At 52.0% G+C, this 27,542-nt stretch overlaps 1 protein-coding gene and 1 long non-coding RNA gene across 5 annotated transcripts in view; both read left to right on the plus strand.

Annotated features, from left to right (window-relative positions):
- The first annotated feature begins 260 nt into the window (after positions 1 to 260).
- ARNT2 (aryl hydrocarbon receptor nuclear translocator 2) overlaps positions 261 to 27,542 on the plus strand; it is a 153,863-nt gene continuing 126,581 nt past the window's right edge. Inside the window, exon 1 of one of the 2 annotated variants that reach the window (XM_055326401.1) lies at positions 261 to 400. In XM_055326401.1, the coding sequence (XP_055182376.1) occupies positions 370 to 400 (31 nt within the window). In that variant the 5' untranslated portion in view covers positions 261 to 369. Of the gene's footprint in view, positions 401 to 1,131; positions 1,267 to 27,542 lie in introns of those variants that run through there. The other variant, XM_055326402.1, reaches the window with a different exon arrangement.
- LOC129510322 (uncharacterized) lies at positions 839 to 12,802 on the plus strand. Of its 3 annotated transcripts, XR_008664568.1 has the most exons (4): positions 8,016 to 8,141; positions 8,860 to 9,016; positions 9,470 to 9,593; positions 12,512 to 12,802. It is a non-coding gene; the product is annotated as an uncharacterized LOC129510322 (long non-coding RNA). The 3 variants fall into 3 exon arrangements; XR_008664570.1 differs by lacking the exons at positions 8,016 to 8,141; positions 8,860 to 9,016 and adding an exon at positions 839 to 1,106; XR_008664569.1 differs by lacking the exon at positions 8,860 to 9,016 and having other exon boundaries at positions 8,026 to 8,141.

The following is a 27,542-nucleotide window of genomic DNA, read 5'->3' on the forward strand; positions in this document are numbered from 1 at the left end:
TGGGCTGCTCCCGCCCCGCCGCGCCCCGCCCCGCCCCCCCCGCGCGCCCCCCGCCCCGCCCCCCCCGCGCCCTCCCAGCCCCGCCCCCCGCCCCGGGGGTCCCGCGGCCCGCAAGTCTCGCGGTGCTGCCGGCGGCGGGGAGCAGCGGCCCGCGCCCCCCGCCGCGCGACAAAGGCCGGCCCGGGAGGCGGGGGCGGGGCGGGGCGGCGGGAGCGGAGGCAGCGCCCGCCCGCGCCGGCCTTTGTGTGGCGGCGGCGGCGGCGCCTGGGCCCGCCCGCCCTCCGGGGCCCGGCTCCGCGCCGCCCTCCGCCCCGCCCGGCTCCCGGCGCCGCGCCGGCTCCCGGCTCCCGGCTCCCGGCTCCCGGCAAGATGGCAGCCCCGGCGGCCGTGAACCCTCCGGGTGAGTAGCGGCCGCGCGCCCCGCCGCAGCCCCGCACCCGCAGCCCCGCACCCGCAGCCCCGCACCCGCAGCCCCGCAGCCCCGGCGCGGCCCCCGCCCCCCCGGCCCCGGCCCCGGCCCCGCCCCCGCCCCCTCCCCGGGCGGCCCCGGCGCGGCCCCGCGGCGGCAGAAGTTTGCAGCGGGGATTCAACAGGGTGGCCCGGGCTGGGACTCGGCTTCCCCCGCGCGCCGCCGGCGCCCGGCCCGGCCCGGCCCTGCCCCCGCCCCCTCGGCGACCTCCCGGGCTGCGGGCTGCGGGCTGCGGGCTGCGGGCTGCGGGCCCGGCCCCCGTGCACACGGCGGAGACGGGGGTGGGGGGTGGGGGGCGGGGGGCGGGGGGCGGGCGGCCTCCGAGGACGCCCCGCGGGGCCCCGGGCCGGCTGCTCTCAGGTTTTGGGTGTCGCGCCCCGACGCCTCCCGGCTCGCCCCGCCGCGGCCCCGGGTTCCCCAGGAGGAGGCAGGACCCGCCAGCCTCGGGCCGGCCCCCGGGAGCGCCCAGGCCAGGCCCCCGCCGGCGGGAGGGCGGCGCGCCCAGCAGAGGCGGAGCAGTGTCCCCGGACTTGGGAGGACGGAGCCCTCGGAGCACAGCGGCCGGGACCGCCGGCGGGCGCTCGCAGGGCCGGGGTCGCGCCGGGGTCTCGGGGGGCCGCGTGGCCGACTCTCCCGGGTAGGCCTCAGGGGGTACCTGACGGGGGGGCGTGGGGCCGTGGGAAGGAGGAAGGAGCCGCGGGGTCTCACGGACTTGGTCGGACTTGAGGGACATCCGAGGAGTCTGGGCCTGGGCTCCCTCCGCCCTGCATGCGGGAGTCCTCGGTGCTATTGAACAGGCAAGTCACATGATCACTGTTCTTCTGAAAGGTTGACCCGACAGCCTCGGCTGGATCACCCTGGAAGGAGCCAGCCGCGAGGCGAGGCGGGGAGGCGGGGAGGCGAGGCGGGAGGCGAGGCGGGGAGGCCGAAATGGGCACGTGGTGGGGGGAGGGTGGTCCGACTTCTTGGCATTGGCTTGCAACAGAGGAATGGCGCCTCGGGGCAGGTGGGGCCTGGGCTTGGCACTGCTCAGATGTGGACACACAGAGGTGGAGGGTCCCAGTAGTTCCAAGGAAGGAGTCTCCTTCAGAGAAGCAAGGAGCCTTGGAAGAGCATGTCATGAATGTGTGGTCCAGGCCACTGAAGGGGAATGTGGCGCACCTGAACACACCGGCTCCAGTTTGCTTGCCCCCTCGCATCTGCAGTTCCAAGCCCGCTCCACTGCTTACAGGTCAACAGCACATTGATGGGCTCAAATGCTTTAACGTTTAAAAATTTTAAAAAAAGGCAATCAAACGAGGATATTTTAGTCCGATATAGGTTTATGTTGGAAAGAGGAATAAAATCGGGGAGAATCTTCACATAATATATACACACCCATATACCCTCATGTCACCTTTCAAAAAAGGGACACCGTTTTTGTCCCTTACACTGTTCCACCAGCTGTCTGAGACAAATATGGGGCAGCTTCCTGTGCCTTCGAAGGTGGGAGACTCACATGATGCAGGAGAGGGGTTGTCTTACTCTCTGGAAACACCTGGCTTGCTTGGCAGACCAGGTGTCTTCTGGTCTTATCTGCATTGGCAGACATGCCAGACATCCCGAGCACAGAGAGGTCTTCTCAAATGAAAAGTCTTTCCTCTTCTCCGGTCCCTTGTGATGACACTCAGATCTGTGGGCCATGTGGTTCTTGTCTAGTATGAACGTCCACCTTCTCCTTTGGGAGAAAAGATATAGTTTGAAGGGATACAGCAAAGCCCAAGAGAACACTTCAGATTTTTTTTTTCTTTAAAGATTTTATTTATTTGTTCGCAAGAGACACACAGAGAGAGGCAGAGGCACGGGCAGAGGGAGAAGTAGGCTCTCTGTGAGGAACCTGATGCAGGAGTCAATACCAAGACCCTGGGATCAACAACCTGAGCCAAAGGCAGATGTTCGGCCACTGAGCCACCCAGGTGCCCAAGACTTCAGATTTGATTGGCAAAGAGAGGCCAGGCACCCAAGCCTGTTGCCCAGAGTCCATCGATCCAGGGCAGGAGTCCTCCGACGCGTCTTTGAACACCTCCTCCTCCTCCTGCATCACACCTCTCCCCAGATGTTGTTGCTTTGCAAAGAGTAAGAGCTTGGTAAACATAGGCAAATGCACCGGGAGGCACCGAAATTTATTTGTGCTGCTACTTCGTGCCCAGGGTACAAAGGCCACAGCCTGTCACCTCTGTACACCTGCCCACTTGTTCGTTTTCCTAGCTCACGGCTGCCTGCCAGCACACCCCTCAGCACACAGCACCCCTGCTTTGTGAGGCGTGGTGAGGGCAATCTGGGGTCCGTGACACTGGACAAAGCTGAAGTCTTCACATTGTCTGGTAGTTCAGGCCATAGGAGCTCCATTTAAACCTCTGATTTGCCTGTTCCAGATCTCCTGTTTGGCTTTTAGGTCCAGATTCTAGCAGCTTCTCCGAGGGAGGTATGCTCTCTGAGGAGAGAAAGCCTGGGCTCTCCACAATTCTCCTGGCTTCTGTCCCCGCAGTCTGGGTCTCCAGTGACACCTGACATTCCATACTACCAGGCCCTACACCGGATGCCGATTTTCCCTATTCTCTCTGGCTGGGGATGACATATGTCCTCTACACCGGGGAATGGAGTCCTAGAAACTTCTGTTGCAAGTGTGCATTATTTGCTTCCCTTCCTTTCTGGGTGATATTTAGGCATTTCTGATTCATATGGAATAGGGAAGGTTTGGATTAGTTTCACGCGTAGAGGGTTATCTGTAACTGAAATGGCACAGGGCACAAGGGGACTTCTTTTCCAATGCCATCACTCCACCTTAATCTTTTGTAGCTGAAGCATGAGGGACTCAGGTACAGTCAGACCAGAGAACATCAGGAATTAGACATTATCAGGACATTTCCTGCAATGAGCATTTGCAAGGTAATTAATAAGGCATGCTTGCACATGTTAAAGGAATGTTTCAGAGACTTAGAACTTTTCTTTTCTCTTTTCTTTTCTTTTCTTTTCTTTTCTTTTCTTTTCTTTTCTTTTCTTTTCTTTTCTTTTCTTTTCTTTTCTTTTTTTTCTGAAATCAGCTACTAGACTTCTTTTCTCTCCGTGTTTCTGATCTTTGACATTTTAGTTGGAACTGATTGCATGGTCCAGGAAGGTCTTCTGGACAAACAGCTGTAGACGTAGGGACGTTTGGGTCAGTCCAACAGACACATTGAACACTTTTGATGTACCAAGCACTCTGAAGGGTTCAGGAGATTGTAAGGTCAGGAAGGATGCTCTTTGACCTCAGGGGGTTCTGAGGCTAACAGGGGAGGCATAAGGAGAATAACTTCATAACAGAAGGTACAAGGGAATACATGTTGGACGGCTGTGCCTGCATCATGCCGGGAACCCAGAGAAAGCCTTGTGGGGAGCTAGCTTCTGAAACCTGGCCTTTAAAAGAGAGAGTATGTCCTACAGAGAATGTAGGGTCATTCTGGGCTGGTGTTACGTGGGCAGACTTGTGAAGGCCTGGGGAGCCCTCCAGTGGCTGTCCTATCAATGCTTTTGGGGATCCAGAGGGACACCGACAGTGGGATAAACTCAGAATCTGGGAGGGAGGCATGGGGTGCTTGTGGCCAGTGGCCCTGCCCTACGTAGAGATAGATGTCCCACCGAGCTGACCACGTAAGGCCCGAGTTCTTTACATACTGCGTTCCGTGGAACCCGCGAACCAGTCAATGCAAGACACGTCGCTGTTTTATCTCCTCCTGAGGCAGAAATTGCCAGTTCAACACTCTGACACACCATCAGTTATACGCTGTGCAGACATTTCAGGGATGTTTTGAAAACGTGTGTTTAGAATCAGTCTAGTACCATGCATTAGGCAAAAAGTCCATTTTGATGCCAGACCATCCACATGTAAAACATACGGTTGTCTTCTCTCTCTCTCTTTTTTTTCAAATTTATTTAAATTCAGTTAGTTAACATACAGTGTTGGTCTTCTTTTCAGTAAAAAATCTTTATAAAGTTTACCACGTAGGCATGTGCTATGAGCCTAGTGATGAGCTGATAGCCTTTTGGCTTCTGCCAAGTGAAAGGAATGATACCTAAAAAAAGAGGTTTATTTCTTCCTCAGCCAATATTTACTAAGGAACTATTATGTGTCAGGTACCAAGAGCTAGGTTCCAGGTGATCAGATAAAACTATGAGTAAAACCAGGACAGCCATTGCTGCTGAGCTGCTTACAGCCCATGGGCACACATAGCCATAAAGAATCACACAAATAAGTTAGTTATAAAATTGTAAATGGTAGGAAAAAATGAAGGCAATTTGAGGTTTGTCTCTTGGAGGATAAATCTTTTTTTTTTTTAAAGTTTTTGTTAGCATTTGATTTTATTGCTTTCTCTTATAGATGACTCCATACAAAGCAAATGTGATATCGATCAGTTTAGAATCAAAGCTCTCTGATATGACAGTTCTTACAAAAAAAAAGTTAAAGGACATTATATCCTCGGATTTGTAGGCAGTCGTCGTTTAAAGAGTTTGGTTGATTCATCGAGACGTCCTGATATTTGCTTGTTATCTTGCACGAGCGATTGCAGGTATTCACTTAACACAAACATCATTACTGCTCCCTATTATGAGATGTTTTATAGGTGAGACAAGGTGGACTCGGGGACCCATGGATCTTGGCTGAGGTGATGGATATCCTGGTCTAATGTTAAGGTAACAGGAGGTTCTGATAGGCAGTGTTTTATGATCAAGTTCCTACCACTCACTGTTTGCTGCAGAGATGGGATGCATTCTAACATGGATACGTATACATTTGTAAAATAAAATAGATATTAATTAAGCAAAACAGATATGTAATGAAATGCTTTACGAGATTATATTTCAGGTTTAGGTTAACTTTGTAAAATTTATCTGATTTTCTTTTTTTAAAAGATATTTATTTGAGAGAGAGAGAAAGCATGAGCCAGGGGGAGGGGCAGAGGGAGAAGCAGGCTCCCCACTGAGCAGGGAGCTGGATGTGGGGCTCTATCCCAGGACCCTGGGATCATGACCTGAGCCGAAGGCAGATGCTTAACCCGCTCAGCCACCTATGTGCCCCTATATGACTTTATTTTTTGTTGCGGTTGAGTATAGTTGACATGCAGTGTTACATTAGTTTTAGGGGTACAACATAGTGATTCTGCAACACTTTGCATTATGCTGGGCTCATCACAAGTGCAGCTACCACCTGTCACCACACAGCACTATTAATGATACCATTAGCTCTATGCCCTGTGCTCTACCTTTTATTCCTGTGACTTACTCATCCCGTAACTGGAAGCCTGGACCTCCCATGCCCCTTTACCCATTTTGCCCATTTCCTGACTCCCCTCCTTCCTGGCAACCATCAGTTTGGGTTCTCTGTATTTATGAATTTTTGTTTATTATTTTGTTTTTAGCTCTCATAAGTGAAATTATATAGTATTTGTCTTTCTCTGTCAGACTTATTTCACTGAGCATAATACCCTCTAGGTTCGTTCATGTTACAGTGACAAGATCTCATTCTTTTTTATCACTAATATTCCATTGTGTGTGTGTGTGTGTGTGTGTATGTGTGTGTGTGTATATGTATGTATCACATCTCTATTCATCTATTGATAGACACTTGTGTTGCTTTCTAGTCTTGGCTATTATAAATCATGCTGTAGTAAACGCAGGGTTACATGTACCCTTTTGAATTAGTCTTTATTTTCTTTTGGTAAACAACCAGCAGAATTGCTGGATCATATGATAATTCTATTTTTCATTTTTTAGGAACCTCTGTACTATTTTCCAGAATGGCTGCAACATTTGCATTCCTGCCAACAGTGCACGAGAGTTTCTTTTTCTCCACATCCTCAGCAACACTTGTTTCTTGTGTTGTTGATTTTAACCATTATGACTGGTGTGAGGTTTCGACTTGCATTTCCCTGATACTGAGTGATGTGGAGCATCTTTCATGTGTCTGTTGGCCGTCTGGATGTCTTCTTTGGAGAAGTGTCTATTTGCAAATATCTTCTCCCATTCGGTGGGCTGCCTTTTTGTTTTGTTAGCGGTCTCCTCTACTGTGCAGAAGCATTTTATCTTGTTCAAGTGCCAATAGTTCATTTTTATTTTTGTTTCCCTTGCCTGAGGAGATGCATCTAGAAAGATGTTGTGATGGCCAATGTCCAAAATGACTGCCTACATTTCCTTTTAGGAGTTTTGTGGTTTCAGGTCTCCCATTTAGATCTTCCATCCATTTGAATCTAGTTTTGTGTTACGGTTTCAGAGAGTGGTTCCGTTTCATTCTTCTGCATGTTTCTGCACCATTTGTTGAAGAGGCTGTCTTCTATATTCTTGCCTCGAGGAGGCAACCTGTAAGTTGAGATCTGAGGAATGAAGAGAGACGGGGCAAGGAGGCACATTCTGGACACAGGGAAAAGCCTCTGCAAAGGCCCTGAGGTTAAAAGTGCCGGTCTGCTTTGAGGAACCAGAGCAGGCCAGAGTGGCTGGAGGATGGTGAGTAAGGGTGAAGTGGTGCAAGAAGCCAGCCTGTGGCTGGAGGCCGGCTCATGGGAGGTCATGGAGCTTGGGTTAGGCCCCAGAGGAAGCCACCTCTGAGGCAGGGAGAGCCCTGACTGCCACTTCACCGTGCTGTCCCTGGCTGCTGTGTGGAGAGCAGACTGGAAGGAGGAGGAGAGGCAGGACTGCAGTTGGAGGCTGCTGACGGGGGCCTGGCTGGCAAGGGAGAGGGAGAGAAGAGGAAGGAGGTGAGATGTGCTTTGGGACCAGGATGCTGAACGGCACTGGCACTGGGAGCATTGGGCCCATTCTGGTCCATTAGCAGTGGGGCCAGGCACCTCCCCCGTGGGCACCCACACCAGGGACTTTCTTTTGGGGGCAGAACCGTCAGGACTGTGTGGTGAGGGGCAAGCGAGAGTGTGAGGAAAGAGGAGGAGTGGTGGCCCAGGCTGCTGTCCTGCCGCCTGGGTGGTAGGGGCACAGGGCCCAGCAGGCCTGCTTGAGGCCTCATCTGGGACGATTGGGTTGGAGTGAACCAGTTGGCTTAGGGTGACACGGGGCTGAGCTGTGAACAGATGGTGGCCACAGGGCCCTGGGGACCCTGGCTGTAGACGGGAGCACTTTGGGAGGGACATCAGCCTTGCAGTAGCTCCTCTGAGTGTTCTCGGGGAGGATGAGATCCCAAAAGCTCCCCCAACCCCAGGCAGCACCCCTACTTAGAGCTCCAGTTGCATGCTTGGGGACATCCTTTCTGCATCCTCCCCTCCACCCCGTCCTAAAGTCACGGTAGTGCTGGGCTGTCATCTGTCAAGTGTAGCCTGGTGTGGTCCGGCTGGTGGGAGCGGTTATGACACAGGGCAGGCTGGTGGCCACGGGCACTACATGGGATGCCCTGTGGGCTGAATGCGGTCTCCCGGCCAGCCTGTCCACCCCAGGGCTTTTGCTGACACCGCGTTCATCTATTTCTCCCACCCCACTGCTCACCTACTGCCCAAACTGAGGTGTTTCCCTTCTCCTGATCTCAGCTTGAATTCTGACCCAGCTGGAGGTGGGGTGGGGGCTCCCCTGATGCCTTGATCCGGATCCAGCGTGCCTGTCCTGCACTCTGCCGGAGCCCTCTGCATTTGGAGCACTTCTCATTGGGAGTGAAATGGTAAATTGTGTGCTCATTGGTCAATGCCTGGGTCTCCTGCTGGCCTGTAGGCTCCACGGGGGGCAAGGAATGCCTTCTTTCCTGTGCAGCCCCTGCACCTGCCATACCACCTGCTGGGCAGTGGGCATCCAGTACAGTGGGTGCTCGGGTACATGGATGCACGGGTACATGGGTGGACGGGTGCCAGGGAATTGTGTTACAGTCTTGGATGTGGCTGCCTGTACATGCCTGCCTTGAAGACAATAAAGCAAAGCCATAGATCGTGAATTTGTGGGTCTCTGAAACGGTAGGCCAGAGCTGTCTAGTTTAGATTCTGGCCTTTATTTGTGGGAACTGATTTTGTTCTGTAAATCCTCTCAGGGTAGTCCCTACCCCAACCAGTTCCTCCACACTTTATCTCATTATAAAGGAAGCTTGGAGATGCACAAATCTTATCATCCTCCCCAGAAGGAGGGAGGTCAGGCTGGTAAGAACCCGGCGACTAACTGGTAGTATAGTGGAAGGCCCATCCTCACCCGGGTCTTTATTAAAGTCCCCCTAGAGTCCTCCCGGAAGGGGTGCTCCCCTTCCTGCCTTCTGTTTTGTGTGTGGAGCTGTGGATGAGTGTGTAATTACCAGCAGCTGCAAATAAGGTAGACTCCGGACTGGCCCTAGATTCAGTGCCCAGAGGCAGGTGGCTCAGACGCCACACAGGGAGCCGTGTCCTTTCTGTTCAAAGGATACATCCAGTGCCCTGTGATTGGATGCCGCAGGCTGGAGCAGCAGTTCGAGGCTGGGACCCTTTGCAGATAAGGAGCCTCTGTAGCTTTCAGGACTGCAACAGTTTGACCATTTCCCAGGCAAATCCACAAAGAAGCAAAAATGTTCACAAGCAGGTGATTCCCAGTTTCACACATCATATGAGAAGCAGGGGGGTGTCTTTGACCACTTTGGCTATGCTGTGAGTGGCCAGAGCCTGGGGTCACCTTGCGCCTGTGGAGGGGTCCCCCTCTCATAATCTTCCCCTCCCCCGACTGCAGCAATAAGGATAAATATTCATTAGGGGAAAAAAAGTTGGCAAATGTACAAAAACGGGAAGGTAGTTCCCCCTACTCACTATTAACATTTTTGTATGTGTTATTACAGACTTTCCCCCTAGCTCTTAGATTCTGGATGTATTGTTCTGTTTTTGCTATATCCTCCCTTCATCAATGGTAGGGATGCTGGCAGATTCTGTTCTAGGGCCCTGCCCTAGTCTGTTCCCTCAGTCTCTTATGTTTATGACCATCTATGGTCATAGATGTCCCTGGAGAGAAAGATGTAACTACGTGATTTCTTTCTGCCCTTAGGTTCACTCCTGGAAGCAGAATTGGACAGTTGAATGGGTTTATGTGTTCTTATTCCTGTTGGTTTCCACAGAGGTTAGTGCAGAGGCTCAGCCTGGCTCAGAGACGTGCCTGGGGTCCCCACTATGTAAGTAGAAGAGCAGGACATGGTCCCCCTTCACTTCCTCCACAAGGCCTTCTCCAGCAGTGGGGAACGTTCACCGTCCCAGAAACCTTGGATCATTGCTGACTATGCACGCATGTCTCTAGGACGCATTTCCCAGCTGACCCCCCTGGCTGATCAGTCCCCAGGGCTCTGGGTGTGTGTGGGGATACCCTTTGCCTGTGCTTTGTGGCTTAGACGGTTCACGGCAGTTATTTCTACTTCAGATGTACATTTGGGAGGTTTTAAGGGGTGAGGGTAGAGGTGTGTGTGTGTGTGTGTGTGTGTGTGTGTGTGTGTGTGTGTGTATTTGATCTGGTGACACCTGCATTGGGCACCTCTTTACCCAGGCCCAGGTGATGAAAGGAGAGACTTAATGTATATAGGGCAGGGGGAAGGACCCCCAGGAGAGCATCTGGGGAGCTGGTGCTCAAACCAAGCTTCGTGGGTGGATCCCCGGCCTTCGAGAGCCGGATCAGTGAAAACCTTGCTGGCAGCAGAGTGGGGAACCAGAGGGGAGGAGGGTCTTCTTCCAGACACCAGATTCTCCCTAGGGCCCTGGGTGACCTTCTCTGGCCACCTGAGGCTCTTCACCTCTTGAGTGGGGGCATCTTCCTGCCCATTTTATGACCAGCCCACCAAACTGTCCTCATGGTGATGAAAGAAAAAGCCACTGAAATTGCTAAGTGATGGAAGGGAGGCCCGGACACCTACAATACTGCTCTTTGTAACATCAATTAATGAGCTCATTTCCAGATGTTGAGGCACCAGGAGGCTTGACATTAATTATTCCCCCAAGTTTTTAATTCATGGCTATAACCCAAATGATATTCTCTTATTTGGAGGGACCTCTGACTATGTGGCAAAGCATCTGGGAAACCTGGCAAGGGGTGGGCAGGGGCAGAGGAGTGTCCACACAGTGTTTACCTGTGGGGGGCACTGGTGATGTCTAGACTGCTTGCTGGACAGAGGCCAGAGGCCAAGGACAGTGGAGGAGGTGGCATGGGGCTGGCATTAGGGGGGTCGGGGGCATGGATACTGCTGAACCTGCTGCCGCACCCGGGTGGGGAAGGCCAGTCTGCAGGGATGGGACTTTGTATGATGTCTGGCCGATGGAGCCCAGATGACTGTGGGGCGAGTGGCCAGCAGAACGTGAAGGGACCAGCTCTCATGACCACCACTTGAGGGTAGGAAACCATGGTGGCCGTGAGAGCAGGATGACGCTTCTCAGCTAATAATGATACCCAGGAAGGAAGTGAATTTAAATGTGAAATACCGGAACTGCAAAATTTTTTTATTATTATTTTTAGAACAGCATTGATGTTTCTATCCCATCAGCAGTTTGAAATGAGGCGTAGTCTGGGATCATTTGCCATAATTTGATATGCTTGATGGATTCCAAGTCCCCCAAAGAATAAAATGAATGAATGTGATCAAGGATCACAGCTGTGTTCCCTCCTTTTGAAAGCATTTCATACCAGAAAACTTCCAGTTCGGTTCAGGCAGCCTTCCCTGAGCACCCTGCCTCCCCACATGGAGGGTGCTGTGCTCTTGTCCTGGGGTGGGGGCAGGTAGGAGGATGCTGAGCAAAACAGGTTGACTGCACGCATATTCAACAGTTCTCCAGAATGTTCTCTAGAACAGGCACAGTTGGGAGAGTTCTATGCAAGGGATTGACAGCATGCCTGACAGCAGGGGACAGGTGTACCCCAGCCTGCTCCTCTGATAGATAAAGGATGCTGAAGGGGTGAGCTCGGGTGTACAGCTCCAGTTAGGACAATGGCCTGTGCCTTTCCCTGATGTCAGCCCCCAGCTGGCGCATCTGTCCGTGTGTCCCCCAGATCAGCCAGGCCTGCACCTCCTACAGTTCCTACCCACCCCCCTCCAGGTCCCCAGTGGCAGTGAATCTCCATTCACTGGCCAAAACCAGACATTAATTATTTTAATTGCTTAATTATAATTAGCAAATAATTGCTTAATTATTTAATTGTTAACCTGATTAAACAAATATTAATTTGAATGCCAACTGCGTGCTCACAGTCGTGTGCAGAGCCGGGTGTGTGGTTGGAGAGTCAGCTGTTTATTAAGGAATTGCATGCATGAGGCTATCATTAAAATAAGTAAGAGGAAAGAAGGGAGTCTTTGTTTCCAGGTGCAACAGGAAGCCCCCGAAGTGTTGTGAGCAGGGTGTGATGTGATGGGAGGACGGTTCTGGAAAGATCTCCCCGGCTGTTGAGTCCACCAGCCGGCTGAGGGACACCTGCTGCAAGGCCGTGTGGACAGTCTGGGTGGGGGTGGGGGAGGCCTCCTCAGCGGGCAGTGGACATGGGGGGAGGTGCAGGGAGCCTGAGGTACTTAAGCAGTGACACACCAGTTGAGCTGGATGACAGGCTGGATATGGCTGATGGGGTGACCGAGCAGCAGGGCTCCTGACTCAGTCACTGGGTGAGTGGGGCACTGCGTCCCAAGGCAGGGGACATGGGTGAGGTATGAGAATTGGGGGGTATTTTGGTGGAGGTGGTGGGGAGCACATGCATGGATTTGCCAGAAACCCTGGAGTCATTTCATTTCCCTGTGAGTTGGGACTTTATTTTTTATTACTTTTTAAAAGATTTTATTTATTTATTCATGAGAGACAGAGAGAGAGAAAGAGAAGCAGGCTCCACTCAGGGAGCCTGATGTGGGATTCGATCCTAGGACTCCAGGATCACACCCTGAGCTGAAGGCAGGTGCTAAACCGCTGAGCCACACCGCTGAGCCACCCAGGGATCCCCGGGACTTTATTTTTTAAACCACGCTGTCCCCAGTACCTTGAACGAGGTCTGGCACCTAATTGCTGTATACAAATATGCTTAACACATATTTGTTGAGTGAATGACTGAATCGGTCTCCATGTCTCCCAGATGGCAAACCAATGAAGAATCATGTCATCCCCTGAGATCCGCAGAGCATGGTGTTCCTCAGGGGACTCAAGGCTGCCTTCGAGTTTTTGGAGAGACTGGAAACAATCTTACCTTGCTCCCAGCCAGACCTCCGGGGTCCTGGACACCTGCTTTCAACATGCAGAAATTCCTGAGACACGTTATCTTCCCCGCCCCAAACCTGAGAGTATACAATCAGTCTGGCCTCACAATCCCAGGGCAGTGCTCGCCCACAGGTCTGTCCCCACGCTGCAATAAAAGCTGCTCCGAAGATGTCTCAGTTCTTTCTTGATTGTGGTGTTTAGCGACACCCCCATCACTGGGAAGGAGAACATTCTCTCATAGAACCACACTTTGTGACCCAACTCAGGAAATTAGCATTAATTAGACAGTACTAACTAACCCAGAGACCTTATTAATACTTAAACCATGTGTTCTTCAGAGCCTGAAACATTGATTTCCTGGACCTAGGTGTGGTCCAGGATTACAAATTGTATTGAGCAATGATGTCTCCTTTTTTGTAGGATCTTTTTTTTTTAACTGTAGTATAATTAACACACGATGTTACATTAGTGTCAGGTGCACGAGTCACATTAGTGTCAGGTGGGCGAGTTACATCAGTGTTGGTGCGCAAGTTACATCAGTGTCAGGTGCGCGAGTCACATCAGTGTCAGGTGGGCGAGTCACATCCGTGTCAGTGCACAACATAGTGATTGAACAAGTCTCTACGTGACTTCATGCTCATCCCTGTAAGTGAGGTTGCCACACATTGTTGACTATATTCTCCATGCTGTACTTCTCCTCTCTGGGACTTATTTATTTTATGACTGGATATTTATACATAACTCTTTATCTCCTTTGTATCAAGTCACCTCCCCCTTCCCCCAGCACCACCAGTTGGTTCTCTGTATTTAAGAATCTGTTTTTTTTTTATTTGTTCATTTGTTTTGTTTCTTATACTCCATATCTAAGTGCATCGTATGGTATTTGTCTGCCTCTGTCTGATTGATTTCACTTAACATCATACCTTCTGGATCCAACCTTGTGATGTCCCTTTATAATTCTGGAGTAATTGCTCAGAGGCTTCTTTGTTTTTGTTTGTTTTTCTTTTATGGCCTTAACATTGTGGCCAAGTATAGGCCAATCATTTTGTAAACTATCCCTCAATTTGGTTTTGTTTGGTGTTGTCTGATGGTTGCATTGGGGTTGCAGTTTTTTAATTCTTTTTTTTTTAATATTTTATTTATTTATTCGTGAGAGACACAGAGAGAGGCAGAGACACAGGCAGAGGAAGGAGAAGCAGGCTACCTGCAGGAGCCTGATGCAGAATCTGATCCTGGAACACCAGGATCACGCCCTGAGCCAAAGGCAGATGCTCAACTGCTGAGCCACCCAGGCTCCTGCACTTTATAAATTCTTTATCAGAGACATTACCAAAGTGACATTGTATCACAAGACTGCTTTTAGCAATTGTCGCTCAGAAAGGGGGGCAGTCTCTGAGTGGACGAAGTCAGGGTCCTGAGAAGACAAGGCCGAGGAAGGGCATCAGTGGTTGTAGATGCCATTCCTTGCACGCCTGGTGAGCCTTCTCAGGATTCTGCAGCCATTTATGGGCAGCTCCAGACACTCCTTGTCGAGTACAGGTCCCAGGAGAGTTTTAAAAAAGGCTGTGAGGCTAATACTTTCCTAAACTAAATACCAACTTCATTTGACAAATAAAATAATTATAATCTAACTGTGTAGGGATTATCATATTTCTAATAAAGTCAATAGGGGATTTGAAGTGTTTAATTACCAACTTTCCCGACATACAAATTGAAAAGCTTTTCAGGTGAGTTGCTCATGTGGAAATGCCTGAAACACGCTGCAATTAACAACTAGATCTTCATTCAGACAGTAATTAGCATGTGATTTGTCCTGCTCCTTGTTGCTGATGCACATCCTGGCTTAGATGTGTATTTTCATTTATGTTAAGGAAGTTAATTTGCTCCTTCTAGGTTTCACTTAAAAGCAAGTTGGTGTTTTGCTGTGATTTTATAAAGAAAGATCTAGTGACTTAAAAAAAATTATTTTTTTTTGGTGTGATTTGCCTGCAGAGACTTGCTGTGTTTTCCAAAGTTTGAGAATCCCTCCCTCCTCCTCCTTCCCACCTCACCTCTTTCTTTCTCCTTCATCTTCCTCCTCCTTCTCTACCTCCTCCCCCTTCCACATGCCCCCCCACTCCTTCTCTCTGATCAGAGACCCAGGAGCCAGTGAGGGTGGAGATGTTGGGACCATCCCTGAGGTTATGGTGGCTCACCTTGCTGGGCAGATGTGTCAGAACTCTGAGGCCTCTGCTCTGTGCTCGGGGCTGATGTGAGTGCCGTCTGCTAGGAGGCACTACAGAAGATGAGGGCCTCTGTTTACCCATCTGTGAAACGACACGGCTCCCTTATGGGTGCAGAGGGGGGGCCTGTTCTGTGTGCTCCAGGTTGGGAGTGAGCAAGGTGCCACCCTGTGCTGGATGGAGGCAAGCTGGGTGGACCTGGCCCACTGGTGGCTGCACCATTGCTGCCGCTCCTTGACACGTAAAATGGGGTGCCTCATTGGTTTGTGGTAAGGACGAGAGGGTTATATTTCATGGTGTTCAGGGTGATGCCTGGCACAGGATAAACACTGGGCACATGGTGCCGCCTCTCACCAGTCCTGCTTCTCTTGGAGCCATGGTGCTGTGGAGCATGACAAGGGTCTGGAAGGGAAGAGCATCTTTCCAGCCATACAGGAAGGACTGGGGGGGGGGGGGGGACACAACTAGGTGTGCTTATGGAAGAAGGGGGCTCTTAGGAAACAGGAAGCCCCCATAAGTCCCCATCTCCCCTGGGCATGCTGGGGTTGTTGGGGGCTCTTGTATGCATGCAGCCCCTCCTCCCTGTCTCATTGCTGGTGCTGCCCCTGCCCCTGGTGTCCCCACTCCTCACAGCCAGCACCCCCCCACACACTGCTGGGGGCCTGGCTGTGTCCTCCTCCTCACCCTGCCCCTCCTGCTACTTTCCATCCTGGTCTTGCCCCAGAATTCAGACCTGTGATGCCCTGCCTCCCACCCCTTCCAGGCTCCAAGCAGACCACCCAAAAGGGTGCCCAGACTGCGCCTGGAACCTGCCTGTGCTGGTGTTGGCTTGGTGCCCCCATCTCCTTCCACCTGTTTAACTGGCCCAAACTGGGGCCAGTTTGTATATCTTGTGGACAAGTTAGAAGTTAGGACTTGTGCCTTTTTGTCTTTATCCATTCAACAAGTTTGTCACCTGTCTGCCCATTTTCAGTCATGGTGCTTAGGTGCTGGGTACACAGTGTTCGAAAAGACAACGCAGACTGTCCTTTGTGTCTGGATGGTCTGTTGGAGGCGGCCGGCAGGAGGGTTGGAGGGCCAGAGGGCCTTGGGCGGGAGGAGTGGGCGCTGGGGACGCTCCCTGAAGGTGCAGGTCTGTTAGGCCTGTCTCCCACTAGGTGGCGCAGCCACACAAGTAGTGACTTGGCTCTTGCTTGCCCTGTCTCAACATCATGGTCACTGCAGGGCAGGCTTCTTGACCAGCGAGCTGCCCCTCTGCCCCCCCCCCCCCCCCCCGCTCTGAGGCTCTGTCAGGAGGCCAGGATTGAGGGAGGTGACATTTGCATTTCAGAGCCGTCCCCAGCTGCTGCTGCTGCCCTTGGTTCCTGGACACCCTGAGGTCCACAAAGGTGGCTGAGCCAGGACCATGCCCACTGCTAACTAACTCACCTGGCTCTGGATCCATGAACCATTGGGTCTTCCCAGTAGTTGGGGTTAGTAGCCCCATTTCACAGCTGGGGAGTGGTGAGGCTGTTCTGATGCCTCACCCTGGCGCTTCTGGTTGGCTTTAGGAGGAAGGTGGTGGGTGGATGAGCAGACTGTCCTGGGACGGGGCACTGGGCAGCATGAGAGTGTAGGAAGAGAACCGTGTCCCCGTCCTGGAGCTGGCTCCCCTGTGCTCTTGGGCACTCTGCTTTTTTTCTCTTTGGGTTTTTCTCATCTATAAAATGAAGGTTTGGTCCTTGGTGTGGGGATTTGTTTCATTTACTGTCCTGGGTATTCAGTGGGCCCTTTCTGGCTTTCAGGGCTGAATACTTATTTAATTTTTTAAAATATTTTATTTATTTATTCATGAGACACAGAGAGAAGCAGAGGGAGAAATAGGCTCCCTGTAGGGAGCCTGATGCAGGACTCCTAGAATTCCGGGATCACAACCTGAGCCGAAGGCAGACGCTCAACCACTGAGCCACCCAGGTGCCCCTGAATACTTTTTTTCTTTTTAAATAAATCCTTTATTCTCTCTTTCTAGAAATTGTTTATTGGATGTAGACTTCTCACAATGGTCCTCCATCTCTTCTCCCACTCCCCAACTCCTTGATCGCTTTGGAGAGATTTAAATTTCTTTAGAAACTAAACCTCTCATTTCTTTCCCCAGAGAAACTGCCAGTTTGTTGGCATCCAGGACTGGAATATCCTCACTATCATTGGCAGGGTGTCAGGATAAGGAGAGAGATGGGGCAGGAGTTCAGTGTGTCATCTCTGCCTGGGAAATGGTGGCTTTTCAAAGAAGCATTAAGATTCTCTTAATTAAGTAGAACAATAGATTTCCAAACTATACCATCATATACCACTATTTACAACCTGAAAAAAGTGATTCAAAGGTTTGAAAATAAAAGGATTGGCTATGCTCTTTCGGGCTCATGCAGAGACAAAGAAAGCCATGGTCAAAATTTTAAAATCAGTAAAAAGGAAATTAATGTCAAAACATCTAAGAAGGCCATTTTAAGCCTTAATTTACTGATTTTGAACATTAATGCATGAAACGATGTTTATATAACTGATAGAAATTTCTCGTGATACCCCATCTTACTGCATTATTTTTTCTCATCAAATTCAATCTGCTTCCTCCCTTGCAGCTTGGTTGTTAGAACATTTCATCTCATTTTTCCTGGGGAAGATGCACCTTTTCCCTCAGGTATCTGGGCCTTCTAGAGCTCAGGAGAACTGGAAAGGAGGCCTCAGATCTTGAATCGGTTGTAGATCCTCATGAGATGCTCCTTCTCCGGGTCCTCAGGAGCCACTTGAAGGCAGCCAACTGGCCAGCTGCTGTTAAATCCAAGTGGGCTGTCAGGAAATGATAGCATTGAAAAATAAACAAAATCAGGAGATCCATGGGCAGATTTATTAGCTACTAAACACAGATGAATGGGGAATTAATGAATTAGAAAATGGAATGGAAAAAATTATAGAGCATTTAGCACAGAGAGGATGCAAGAGCACTGTGGGGGGGTGCGAGATGGGGAGACCTCCTATTCTGTGCCCATGGTAGAGCTCTGGTCAGAGGTGGCAGGGATAAACCAGAAGAAATGCACACCTAAACCAAGTGTAGTGCAAACAGACCATAGCAAAGACAGAGAATGCCAATGGAGTGCGGGGCCTCTATAGGACTCTGTGTAGCTCCCATCTTTGACTTGCTCAGGTGTGGCAGGCTTCCACTCCTGGGACCCCAAAGTGGCCGTGTGCACGTGGAGTCTTGATGGGCATGTTTTTTCCCACCCTCTCAGTAAAGTTGGCTATTTCATTGGCATTTCTATGGGATGACCTGGAGGGGGGTAGTTTGTGGTCCCTATTTCAGGTCCCCAAGTCTATCCACAAGGCTCAAGTGAATTAAGTACTTCTAGAAGAGGACATTTAGGAGAGAGGAGAGCACTGTATATCAGTCCGTGGATACAGAAGAGGTGGTCATGTGAACATGTGATGCTGGCTGTGCTCCTTCTGTGGCCAGGGTAGAAGATCGTTGAGGTTGATGCGGATTCTGTACGTAGGTGTGGGGTACTGGTGGCCCCTCAGCCATACCTGGACCCTGCCCGTCCCCGTACTATCTACTTTGAGCATGGCTTAGAAGAGCAGAGTTGGCTTTAGGGTGCCATCTTTGTAGGATATATAAGGCAGCCCCAGCTGCCCACAGAATTCAGTCTTTCTTGACCTTCTGTCCATCCCAGCAAAGTCGAACTTCTCAGAGGCCTCCAAGGCTTCCTGGAGTGGTCAGGGCTAGCAGAAGGGAGGGCATGGTTGATGCTAGGTCATGGTCACCAGTCTCATGGCTCTTCTCCCTTGGGGTCTGTGAAAAGGAAAGAATGTTTGATTGCTCTTGACCAGGTTAAGTTATCTTGTGTAGAGGAACATGTTTCCCAAATCGAAAACATTCTTTATGACTGGACACCATTGACCAATGGTGTTAATCAACCCCAGGCTGCCATGACAAAGTGTGGGAGACCAGATGGCTTAAATGACAAAAGTTCTTTTTTTCAGTTTAGAGTCTGGGATGTGCAGGATCGAGATGTGGGCTGATCTGGTTCCTGATGAGATCCCCTCTCCTGGCATGGGACGGCCACCTCGCTGTGTCTGCACGGGTGGGAGGGGGAAGCAGGTTCCCTGCTGTTGCCTCTTCTCCTAGAGACACTAATCCCAGCATGAGGCCTCACCCTCAAGACCTCATCTAAACCTAGCCATGTCCTGGGGGTTCTGCCTCCACATGCCATCATGCTAGGAGTTAGGGCCTTGACATATGAATCTGGGGGGAGGGGATCACCATTCAATTTATAGGGCCATCATAAAGTTATCTTGTTGGATGTTATTGTAGCAACCCATGTTTGGGGCCATAAGATCATAAACCCAAGCAGAAAAGGCAAGAAGAGACCACCATCAGGGAGGGGAGTCTTGGGGGATATGGCTGACCTGTGAGGTCAAGCTCAGCACTTGGGGATCCTTCTGCTAAACGTGGGCACCTGTGCTTTGTGTCCCTTGGCTACATGTCTTCTTTTTCTTTAATTGTTTTTTTTTTAAGATTTTATTTATTCATGAGAGACACAGAGAGAGAGGCCGAGGCATAGGCAGAGGGAGAAGCAGGCTCCTTGCAGGGAGCCTGATGCAGGAATCTCAGGATTGTGACCTGAGCCAAAGGCAGAGGCTCAACCACTGAGCCATCCAGATGCCTTGACTACGTGTCTTCTAAGACACATTTTAAAATTATTATTTTTTGGTTCACAGCACACATTGATTCTGTATTGGACCGTCCCACTCAATTTTGAGCTTGAGTACAGTGCCTGGTATGGTACCTGATACAAAACAGGTGCCCAGAAATCCTTCGTGGAAGGCAGGCAGGGAGTTTCGAGCCTCAGGATTTAAGAGAAGCAACTTCTGCTGATGGAGCAAATGGGAGTCAGCTCACTGCATGGTTTGAGGAGGAGAAGCTAAGTTCGGCGTCAATGTAGAGACCGAGGCTAACTCTGAAAGCTGTAGAACGTTATGCCAAGTAGGTGAAGGTCATATACCTTAGGATGGTATGGGTTGTTTGTCTTAACCCTGTAGCCACAATAGGAGTCCCCATGATAAAGCCATGGCCTGATAGTCATCCAGGGCTTGCTTGGTGCATGCTTGGACACGCACGAAACTGAGAAGACACTTTTTTTCCCCATTTAGACAGTCTCAGCTCTTGGAAAGTTCTCTGCGACTCTTCAGAATCTGCTTCCCTGACAATTCTCTCTCTTCTTGAATCTGACCTCTGAGGGGTCGCAATCTGTGTGCAGCTTTTCTCTTTCCTGCCTGTTTGCCCCTAGCCCCTCCTGACAATGGGGGGCAGTCTCTGTCTGCTCCATGTACCTGTGCGCTTAGGGTAACACCTGTACAGTAACACTTGTACTTGTTGGTGACTGGGTGGAGCATTATTGTGGGCCAGGGGGTGAAGATCCAGGCGCCTTTCTGCAACCCCGCAGGAGGCAGTGCTGTGCATTTATTTACCCTGAGCACGTCTGCACGTAGACCTGAGGTGTTCGAGGGAAGTTGCCGAGCGGTGTAGCAGTCGGTACTCAGTGTGCATTGCCATTTGACCCACTAACAGTTTCTGGGACATGATCTCATGCAGCAGGAGTATGTGGGACACATAAGTTACAGAGGGACAGAGTCAGATTGTGACTCAGCTTCACAGGTGAGCAAGGCAGGAGCTGGGATGCTCCTCCGTGTCCCAGCTCCCCACCATGGGTGTGTACACAGCAGACGTTTTCAACTGAATAGGCATGAGCTCTGTTCTCTCCTGGAAGAGAAAGGTAGAGGATTCAGGAGGAAGCAGAGAACTGTTGATCACAAGCAGACATCCCTTTACAGACAAGGGTGACTTTCACTCTGTGTCACCTGCTTGCAGCCATGTCCAGTCTTTGGATCCAGACGACAATCATGTCTCCACATGTGATGACCTGCATCCTCAGGATTTATTGGTCACATACTTCACGCCAGGAAGTAGATTGGAAAAGATGTAAGATTTACTTTTATTCGTTTACGTCACTGGGAGATTACTTCTCGGAGTGCCTATTCTACATTCTGGGCATTCTTTTTGGATAGAAAGTAGAGGAAATTAACTTGACTGGTGCAACTTTTCAGACCAAAGGGGTGCTGTGGGCCTGCCTCTGCTCAGGTGAGATTCGTGACAGGGCCACTGTCCAATCAGGGCTTGCCAGATCTTTCTCCTCATCTCTGGAGTCATGACCACCCTCCAGTGCTGGAAGCAGCAGAGACTCCCTGGCGCCGCTGACAGCATCTCCTTATTCTCCATGTCCCTCCCCCTTGCAGCCACACCCACAGGATATCACAGCCACACTGAGAAAGTAGCCTCAGGGCCACCTGGGGAGGGATGTGCCTGCTCTTGCCCCCCAGCCCCCTGCAACCATCTTCAGGGCCTTGCCTTCTCTTGGCACTTCGGGGCTCCTCCCCGAAGTGATGAAAGCCACTGTTCCAGGGACCCCCCTCCAGGACTTCCCTGGCACCTGCTAACAGCAGTGGGATGAGCCTTGTGGCTGCGTGTTCTCTGTCCAGGCTCAGAGATCTCTCTGATTCCCCCCTCCCTGGGCCCAGCCAGCCTCTCCTGGTCCCTGCCCCCTGGGCATGGCTGGCTGCTCTTTTCAGGACTCCCAATCTCAGATAGCCCTGTGGGAAACTGCACAGATAGCCATGTGTTGTGTGTGTGATCAACTGGGCCGTGTAGTCCATAGCAGAGCCGCCAAGTGAGAGCCCTTCCTATCCTGGAAGCTCACTGGATGTGTTCCTTCTCAGGATATCGCAGAGCCAGTCCACAAGGACGACAGCCTCCAAGGAGGCAGAGCCCAGAGGGTGTAGGCTGCGCAGCCCCACTTTGGTGTGTCAGTAGCTTCAGGCTCTGTCCTGGTTTTCAAGGCTGGGATCGCCTTGTCCTTCAAGGGTATTCGTTGTGACCTTGGGGTTTTTCTCTGCCCTTTTGCTTTAGTGACACAGAGAAATAACCGGAATTGGGACTGTGGGCATGGAGGGCCATGAGCCCCTGTCCCCACAAGCCACCGAACCGAGAAGGTGATCAGGCAGCCTGCCCAAGCCCATGGCCAGTATGGGCCAGGGGAAGACTGCTCCTCTTCCTCGGCTCACGCATGATCCGTCTGCACCTGCCTGCCTCTGCTGAGCCCTGTCTGGGTGGTGCATGCACAGTGACGGATCACACATCCTCCCTCCCCAGACCATGTCCTGGGGGGTTTGCCCACCATCTTCATATCCTTCCCCAGCAGGTGGTGTCCTCATCCTCCCACAGGGCACAGGGCATCAGTCCAGGAAACCATCACAGGGATTTTTCTGTAGAAAAGCAAACCAGTCACCTGCCACCAATAAAACCAGAACCCCATGCCCTGAATTGTCCCTGCAAGCTGAGCAGCCTTGGGCGTGATATGAGCAGGCCCTTCACCTTCTCTATACGGTCTTCTCCTGGAGGCTTGGGCTCTTTGTGCAAGTGGCTGGCTAGGAGCACTGGGACCGTGGCTGGCTGGACGCAGTATGCATGGCCTTGCTCTTACCCAGGTCCCATGATGCAGGGCCAGCACCGGCCCCCTCTCAGCCCACCGCCAGGGCAAGCTGCCCTCTTCCCACTGGAATCCCTTTGCTCCTTCTGCAGCAGTGGTGAGCTGCCTTCAGGACCCTGACCCCAAGCCTGTGCTGGTCTCTGACACCAGCTGGCCTGAACATCCTCCCTGAGCCTGGCCTTGGGACAGTGCATAGTGGGGGTGTGGTACACAGGGCAGCTTGGACGTGCTTCCTACAGGCCAGTCTTCCCCCAATGTTTGCTCCTCCATGTCCTCCCTCTGTGCTTCTTTCTCTGTGGGGCCTCCTGGCGAGCAGACTCCTGCTTCTTGCAGCATGGCCCGTCTCTGCGTCCTGTCCAGCCTCCTAGCTGTGCTTCTGCTCTTCCAGCTGCTTCTGTGGGTCCATGCAGCCTTCTTGCATTTGCCTTTGCTCTCATCAGCATGGTTGATGGTGGCTCCTGCTGGCCATGTGGTCTCTGCCTATGTCCCTGGGGGCAGGCTTTGCATCTGTAGGTCTTCTTCAGAGATCACCCAGCAGCGGAGCCGTCTCTCACCCTGTGCTGGACCTGCTTGGGTGGCCTCTGGGGGAGTGGCGCCTAGCAGGAGGCCCAGCAGTAGAAGGGACTGGCTGCTGCACCTCTGTGCCTGGGGCTTCTGCCTCCCGGACAAGTCTGGCATGGCAGCCTCTGTGGCTCGATGGGACTGACCATAAACCTGGGAAAGCTCTGGCTTGGTGCAGAACCAGGTTGTTCTCTCTTGGGAGCTCAGCCTACAAGAATGTTTTTTTTTTTGTTTTTGTTTTTGTTTTTTTCTCAATAGGTAGAAATGCGGTATGGGTTTCCCACACAGCTATGCTTCTGTAAGGCATGGGCCGGGATGAAAGATTCGTACGTCCACCTGATGCTCACTGCAGCTCAGGCACTGTGGGAGGGCAGTGCCTTGTCCGCCAGTCAGCTGCGCTAAACTCATTCCCCCTGGGTTCTTCTTGGGCCAGACACCTGGGCTTATTTGCTCAGGCCAGAGGTGGGCAATTATGTCTAATCAGCTGCATCTGGCCTGCCTCCTATTTTTCTGTGTCCCACTAGCTAAGAAGTATTTTTACGTTCCTAAATGACTGGGGGCGCATAAAGGAATAATATCTCGTGATGTGAAAATTATATGAAATTCTAATTTCAGCGTTCATAAACTGGCACACAGCCAGACCAACTTACATACACAGCATCTGTGGCCACTTGCGGGTAAGAGCCGCACAGGTGAGTAGTTGCCATAGAGATCCTGTGGCCTCTGAAGCCTAGGATATCCACTACCTGATCCTCATAGGACATGTTCTGACCTCTGGCACCAACGGTCCAGACTGAGGGGACTTTCTGCTGGGGCTGGAGCCTCTGAGACACACAAGGATGTTCCTGTGAGCTCTGGGAGCCCTGGTCTTTCATAGCGGAAGGGTCTGTCCGTGATCCCTGAGGGCTTCTGCAGCCCAGGCTTTTCCAGGGGAGTGGGGAGCCCAGCAGTCTCCTCCAGGAGCCTGCCCACTGTTCTCTTCAAGTATTGGGTCCCAGGCAGAGATTGGGCCATTGAGGGCAAATCCTGTTTGGTCTGTAGCACCAGAGAGCACAGAACAGAAGACAGATTCCAGTGCTTGCATGCAAACATTTTTACTATTTTGTATATTTTATAGTTAGAGAGTAATTCACTGTTTAAAATTGAACACAAAATGTATTTGTCAAATGATGGATGAATACGTTCATCAAGGAATATATTCAATGAGAAAGCTACTTTGTTTCATAGAACGTTTGGAAGGGGATGTTGTATCTATGCAAGGATATGTGATTTCCTTAATTGGTGTGTTGTGTAAACAAGGGATGTATTCACAGTTATTTTCTTTCCTTTGCAAGGGAGGCATTTTTATGGAAGGAATTGTATTTCAAGAATGGGAAGGGCCTGTTGGGTTTTATGGATCTCTATGGGGGGCGGGGAGGGGGGGGCGTGTACCTGGTTGTCCGTGGGCTGGAGAGGAGCAATGTTACCTTTCCTGCGGGCCCAAGCTCCCTGGTACTCACGTCCAGGTAGAGGCCAGCGGCGTGTGAGTCTAGAGGGTTAGCCGAGTCCGGAGAGTCAAACCCAGGGCTGTGGGGCCTCAGAGAGAGAGAGCGGGGCTGAGGGTGTGTGTCACAAATTTCCGTGTCGGGAGAGGTGGTGCACTGCTGGGGCACAGATGTGTCACAGGGGCTGCTCCGTGGACAAGGAGGTGAGGGTGGAGTGAGGGATCTGGGGAGAACTGCCCAGTGGTGGGTGGAGCAGGGGCAGAGGCACGTGGGGATTGGGAGGAGTGGGGAAGGAGAAGAGGACGTGGCAGGAGTGGGATGGGATTTAGGGGATGAAACCACAAGCGAGGGTGAAGAAATGTAAAATGTATGGCCTTCACCAGGATGTTTCATGAATTTTCCGTGAGTATTGAGTGCAAGGGGAGTATATGGAGGGGATGGTCAGGTGGAAGTGGGGCAGTCCAAGGGCACCTTCTCCTTTGTTCTTTCCAAGGCATGCCCCTGTGAGGCAGCAGCTGGACTCTTGACTCTGTGATGAGGCCCCTGGACCACTGGGTCTGTGCAGCTGTCTGTGCTCACCTGCAGCTGGATGCCCCACACTTGCTGAGGCCCAGTTTCCAGGGAGCCCCCAGTCCCTGAGTGTCCACACACACCAGTATGCCCTCCTGCCGCCCAGCCACAAACCCGCTGGCCCTCTGCCAGGCTCCATCCTGCATTTACCAGGAAGCTACTCGTCTAGGATGCCCCATCTGCCTCCCCAGCCTCCAGCTCTCCCTGGGGGTTCTCACCTTCTCTGGAGCACTTGCTCCTTTAGGTTTGGTTGTCATTGTTAAGAATCCTTAGGCTTCAGGATTCAAGGCATAGGAACCTGGTCTGAGAGGAGATGCTCTCGGGTCAGGACCCAGTGTGGCTGAGCTGAGGCCTGGCCGTCCTGTGCACTGGCTGCCTTTCACCCTGGGATGCACCTGCTGTGCACATCTGTGATTGTATAACCCCTCCCACAACCCTGTCTTAGGGGCCTGGGCCTCTCCTCTCTCCCTCCATAGGGACGTCCTCTACCCCAGGCCATTCCTGGGTCAGAGGTGGGTGGTGTTTGGGCTCTAGAGACCATGTTGAAACTGCCACTGGTCATTTGGTACTGAATTTTATCTGAATAATTAAGAACCTGGCATGTGCCTGGCATGTACACCCAGACATGGAGTAAAATTCATTCATTCACTTATTCATTCATTCATGTAAAAAGCATGCATTGGATGCCCACACATCCCAGCTCTGGTGCTCCGCATATGTGCAACAGCGAACACACGATCTCCATCCAACTACAGCAACCTCCCCTGGCTGCACTGTGTCTTTTCCCTTCGTCTGGCCTCCCCTGTCCCTGCTCTGCACCCCCCTACCTCCCCACCCCAGTTTAGAGCTTCCCTCCCATTAACCTGAGGACGCCATGTCCAGCCAAGGCTGAGCCAGCTGCATGAAGTTGCACTGTCTTACCAGCAGGCACTCTGTTTCTTGAGGACTCAGGGCGCTGGTGGCATCTTGGTCTGCTCAGGCCCCTGTAAGAATGCCACAGACGGGGAGTAGCTTCACCAGCAAACACTTATTTCTGACAGTGCTGGAGGCTGGAAATCTGAGGTCAAGGTGCCAGCTGTTGTGTCTGGTGAGGATTTGCAGGTAGATGGTTTCTTGCTGTGTCCTTGCCTGGCAGGGGGCAGGGAGAGGAGAAGTGAGCACTCCTGTCTCTACTTAGCATTGCACTAATGCCAGTGAGGGCTCCTCTCTGGTGACCTAATCACCTCCTAATCCCCTTCCATTGGTGTTGACTGTGGACATAGGAATTTGGGGGCTGCAAGCATGTGGTCTGTAGCAGGTGGGTGGAGCTCACTGGTGTAGAACGGCGATCTGAGCACTGTTCTGGAGACCCTGTTGATCCCCCACATGGTGACAGGGGAAACGTGGCCATTCCTGAAGGGTGTGGTGGCGCCACGAGACCTGTGAACAGATGGTGCCCTGCCCTCGGGGAGCTTCTCTCCTCTGGGAACAGTGACGTGCCAAGCGGCGGATTGTAAGCACGGGATCTAGCTTTGCCCACGTCCACCCCTGTGTCCACATCACAGTGCCGCCTCCCTCAGGGTTGGGTGGACCGTGCAGGAGGTCTCGGTCACTGGGCATGTTGGGGAACCTAGATCAGCCAGTGGTTTTCCCAGGTCATCCCAATGCCCCCAGATTATTAGCCATGTGGTGTCCCGGCTGGGGCTGCATTGGCTCCCGCATTAGGTGGGTCTTGGCACCAGAGACCTGGCCCCCTTGTCGTGGCTGGCCACAGTCCTTCATGGAGACTGCTGTCTGGTTTAATATTTGTGCCACCCTCCTCCAGATGCGTCCCTACCTGGGCGACGGTGGACGAGACCTCAATGTTTAAGAGATGGACGTGTGGCTGCCTTTGCTGGCTTGGCTCACTGCGGCCCCCGGAGCCTGTGGCCCATCCACATCTGCTCCTGCCCCCACCCCTGGATGGGGTGGGCCAGGCCGCAGGTGCCACTTCCCACTAAGCTCTGGTCCTTGACCCCCCTGGGCTCCATCTGTCCTCCTGTATGTTGGGGCCTGGCCTGCACCTGGTTCTCAGTGAGGGCTGCTTCTGGTGGACATGGACTGGGTGACACAAGAGGGGCCCCACGAGGCTTTCACCTCCAGCTGGAGTCTACATGACACTGGGTAGAGCATCTGGCCCCTCTGTGGAGGGGACGGAGCCTCCGGTCCCTGTCCCCTCAACCCCCCCGCCCCCAGGCCAAGGAGCCGAGATGGTGCAGAGAGGCACAGAGTTGCTCCCTAAAGGGACATGTGTGTTCTTGTGGCCACTGTGACCCTGTGTCCCTGCGGCAGTGTGGCTCCCGCACCTCAAGGAACTAATTCCCTGTATTTCCTTGCTGGGGTGTCACCTCATCGCTGCATCTGTGCACTTTCCCAAGTAATTCAGATGGTTCACTGGGTACATTTCTGGCACTCTATCAGGGAATAATAAGTGCTATCACATTATCCTGGGAAGCCTTGCTGTGAGCACTGAGCCTGCT

The sequence above is a fragment of the Nyctereutes procyonoides genome, unplaced genomic scaffold (genome assembly GCF_905146905.1).
Source record: "Nyctereutes procyonoides isolate TBG_1078 unplaced genomic scaffold, NYPRO_anot_genome, whole genome shotgun sequence".
Classification (NCBI taxonomy): domain Eukaryota; kingdom Metazoa; phylum Chordata; class Mammalia; order Carnivora; family Canidae; genus Nyctereutes; species Nyctereutes procyonoides.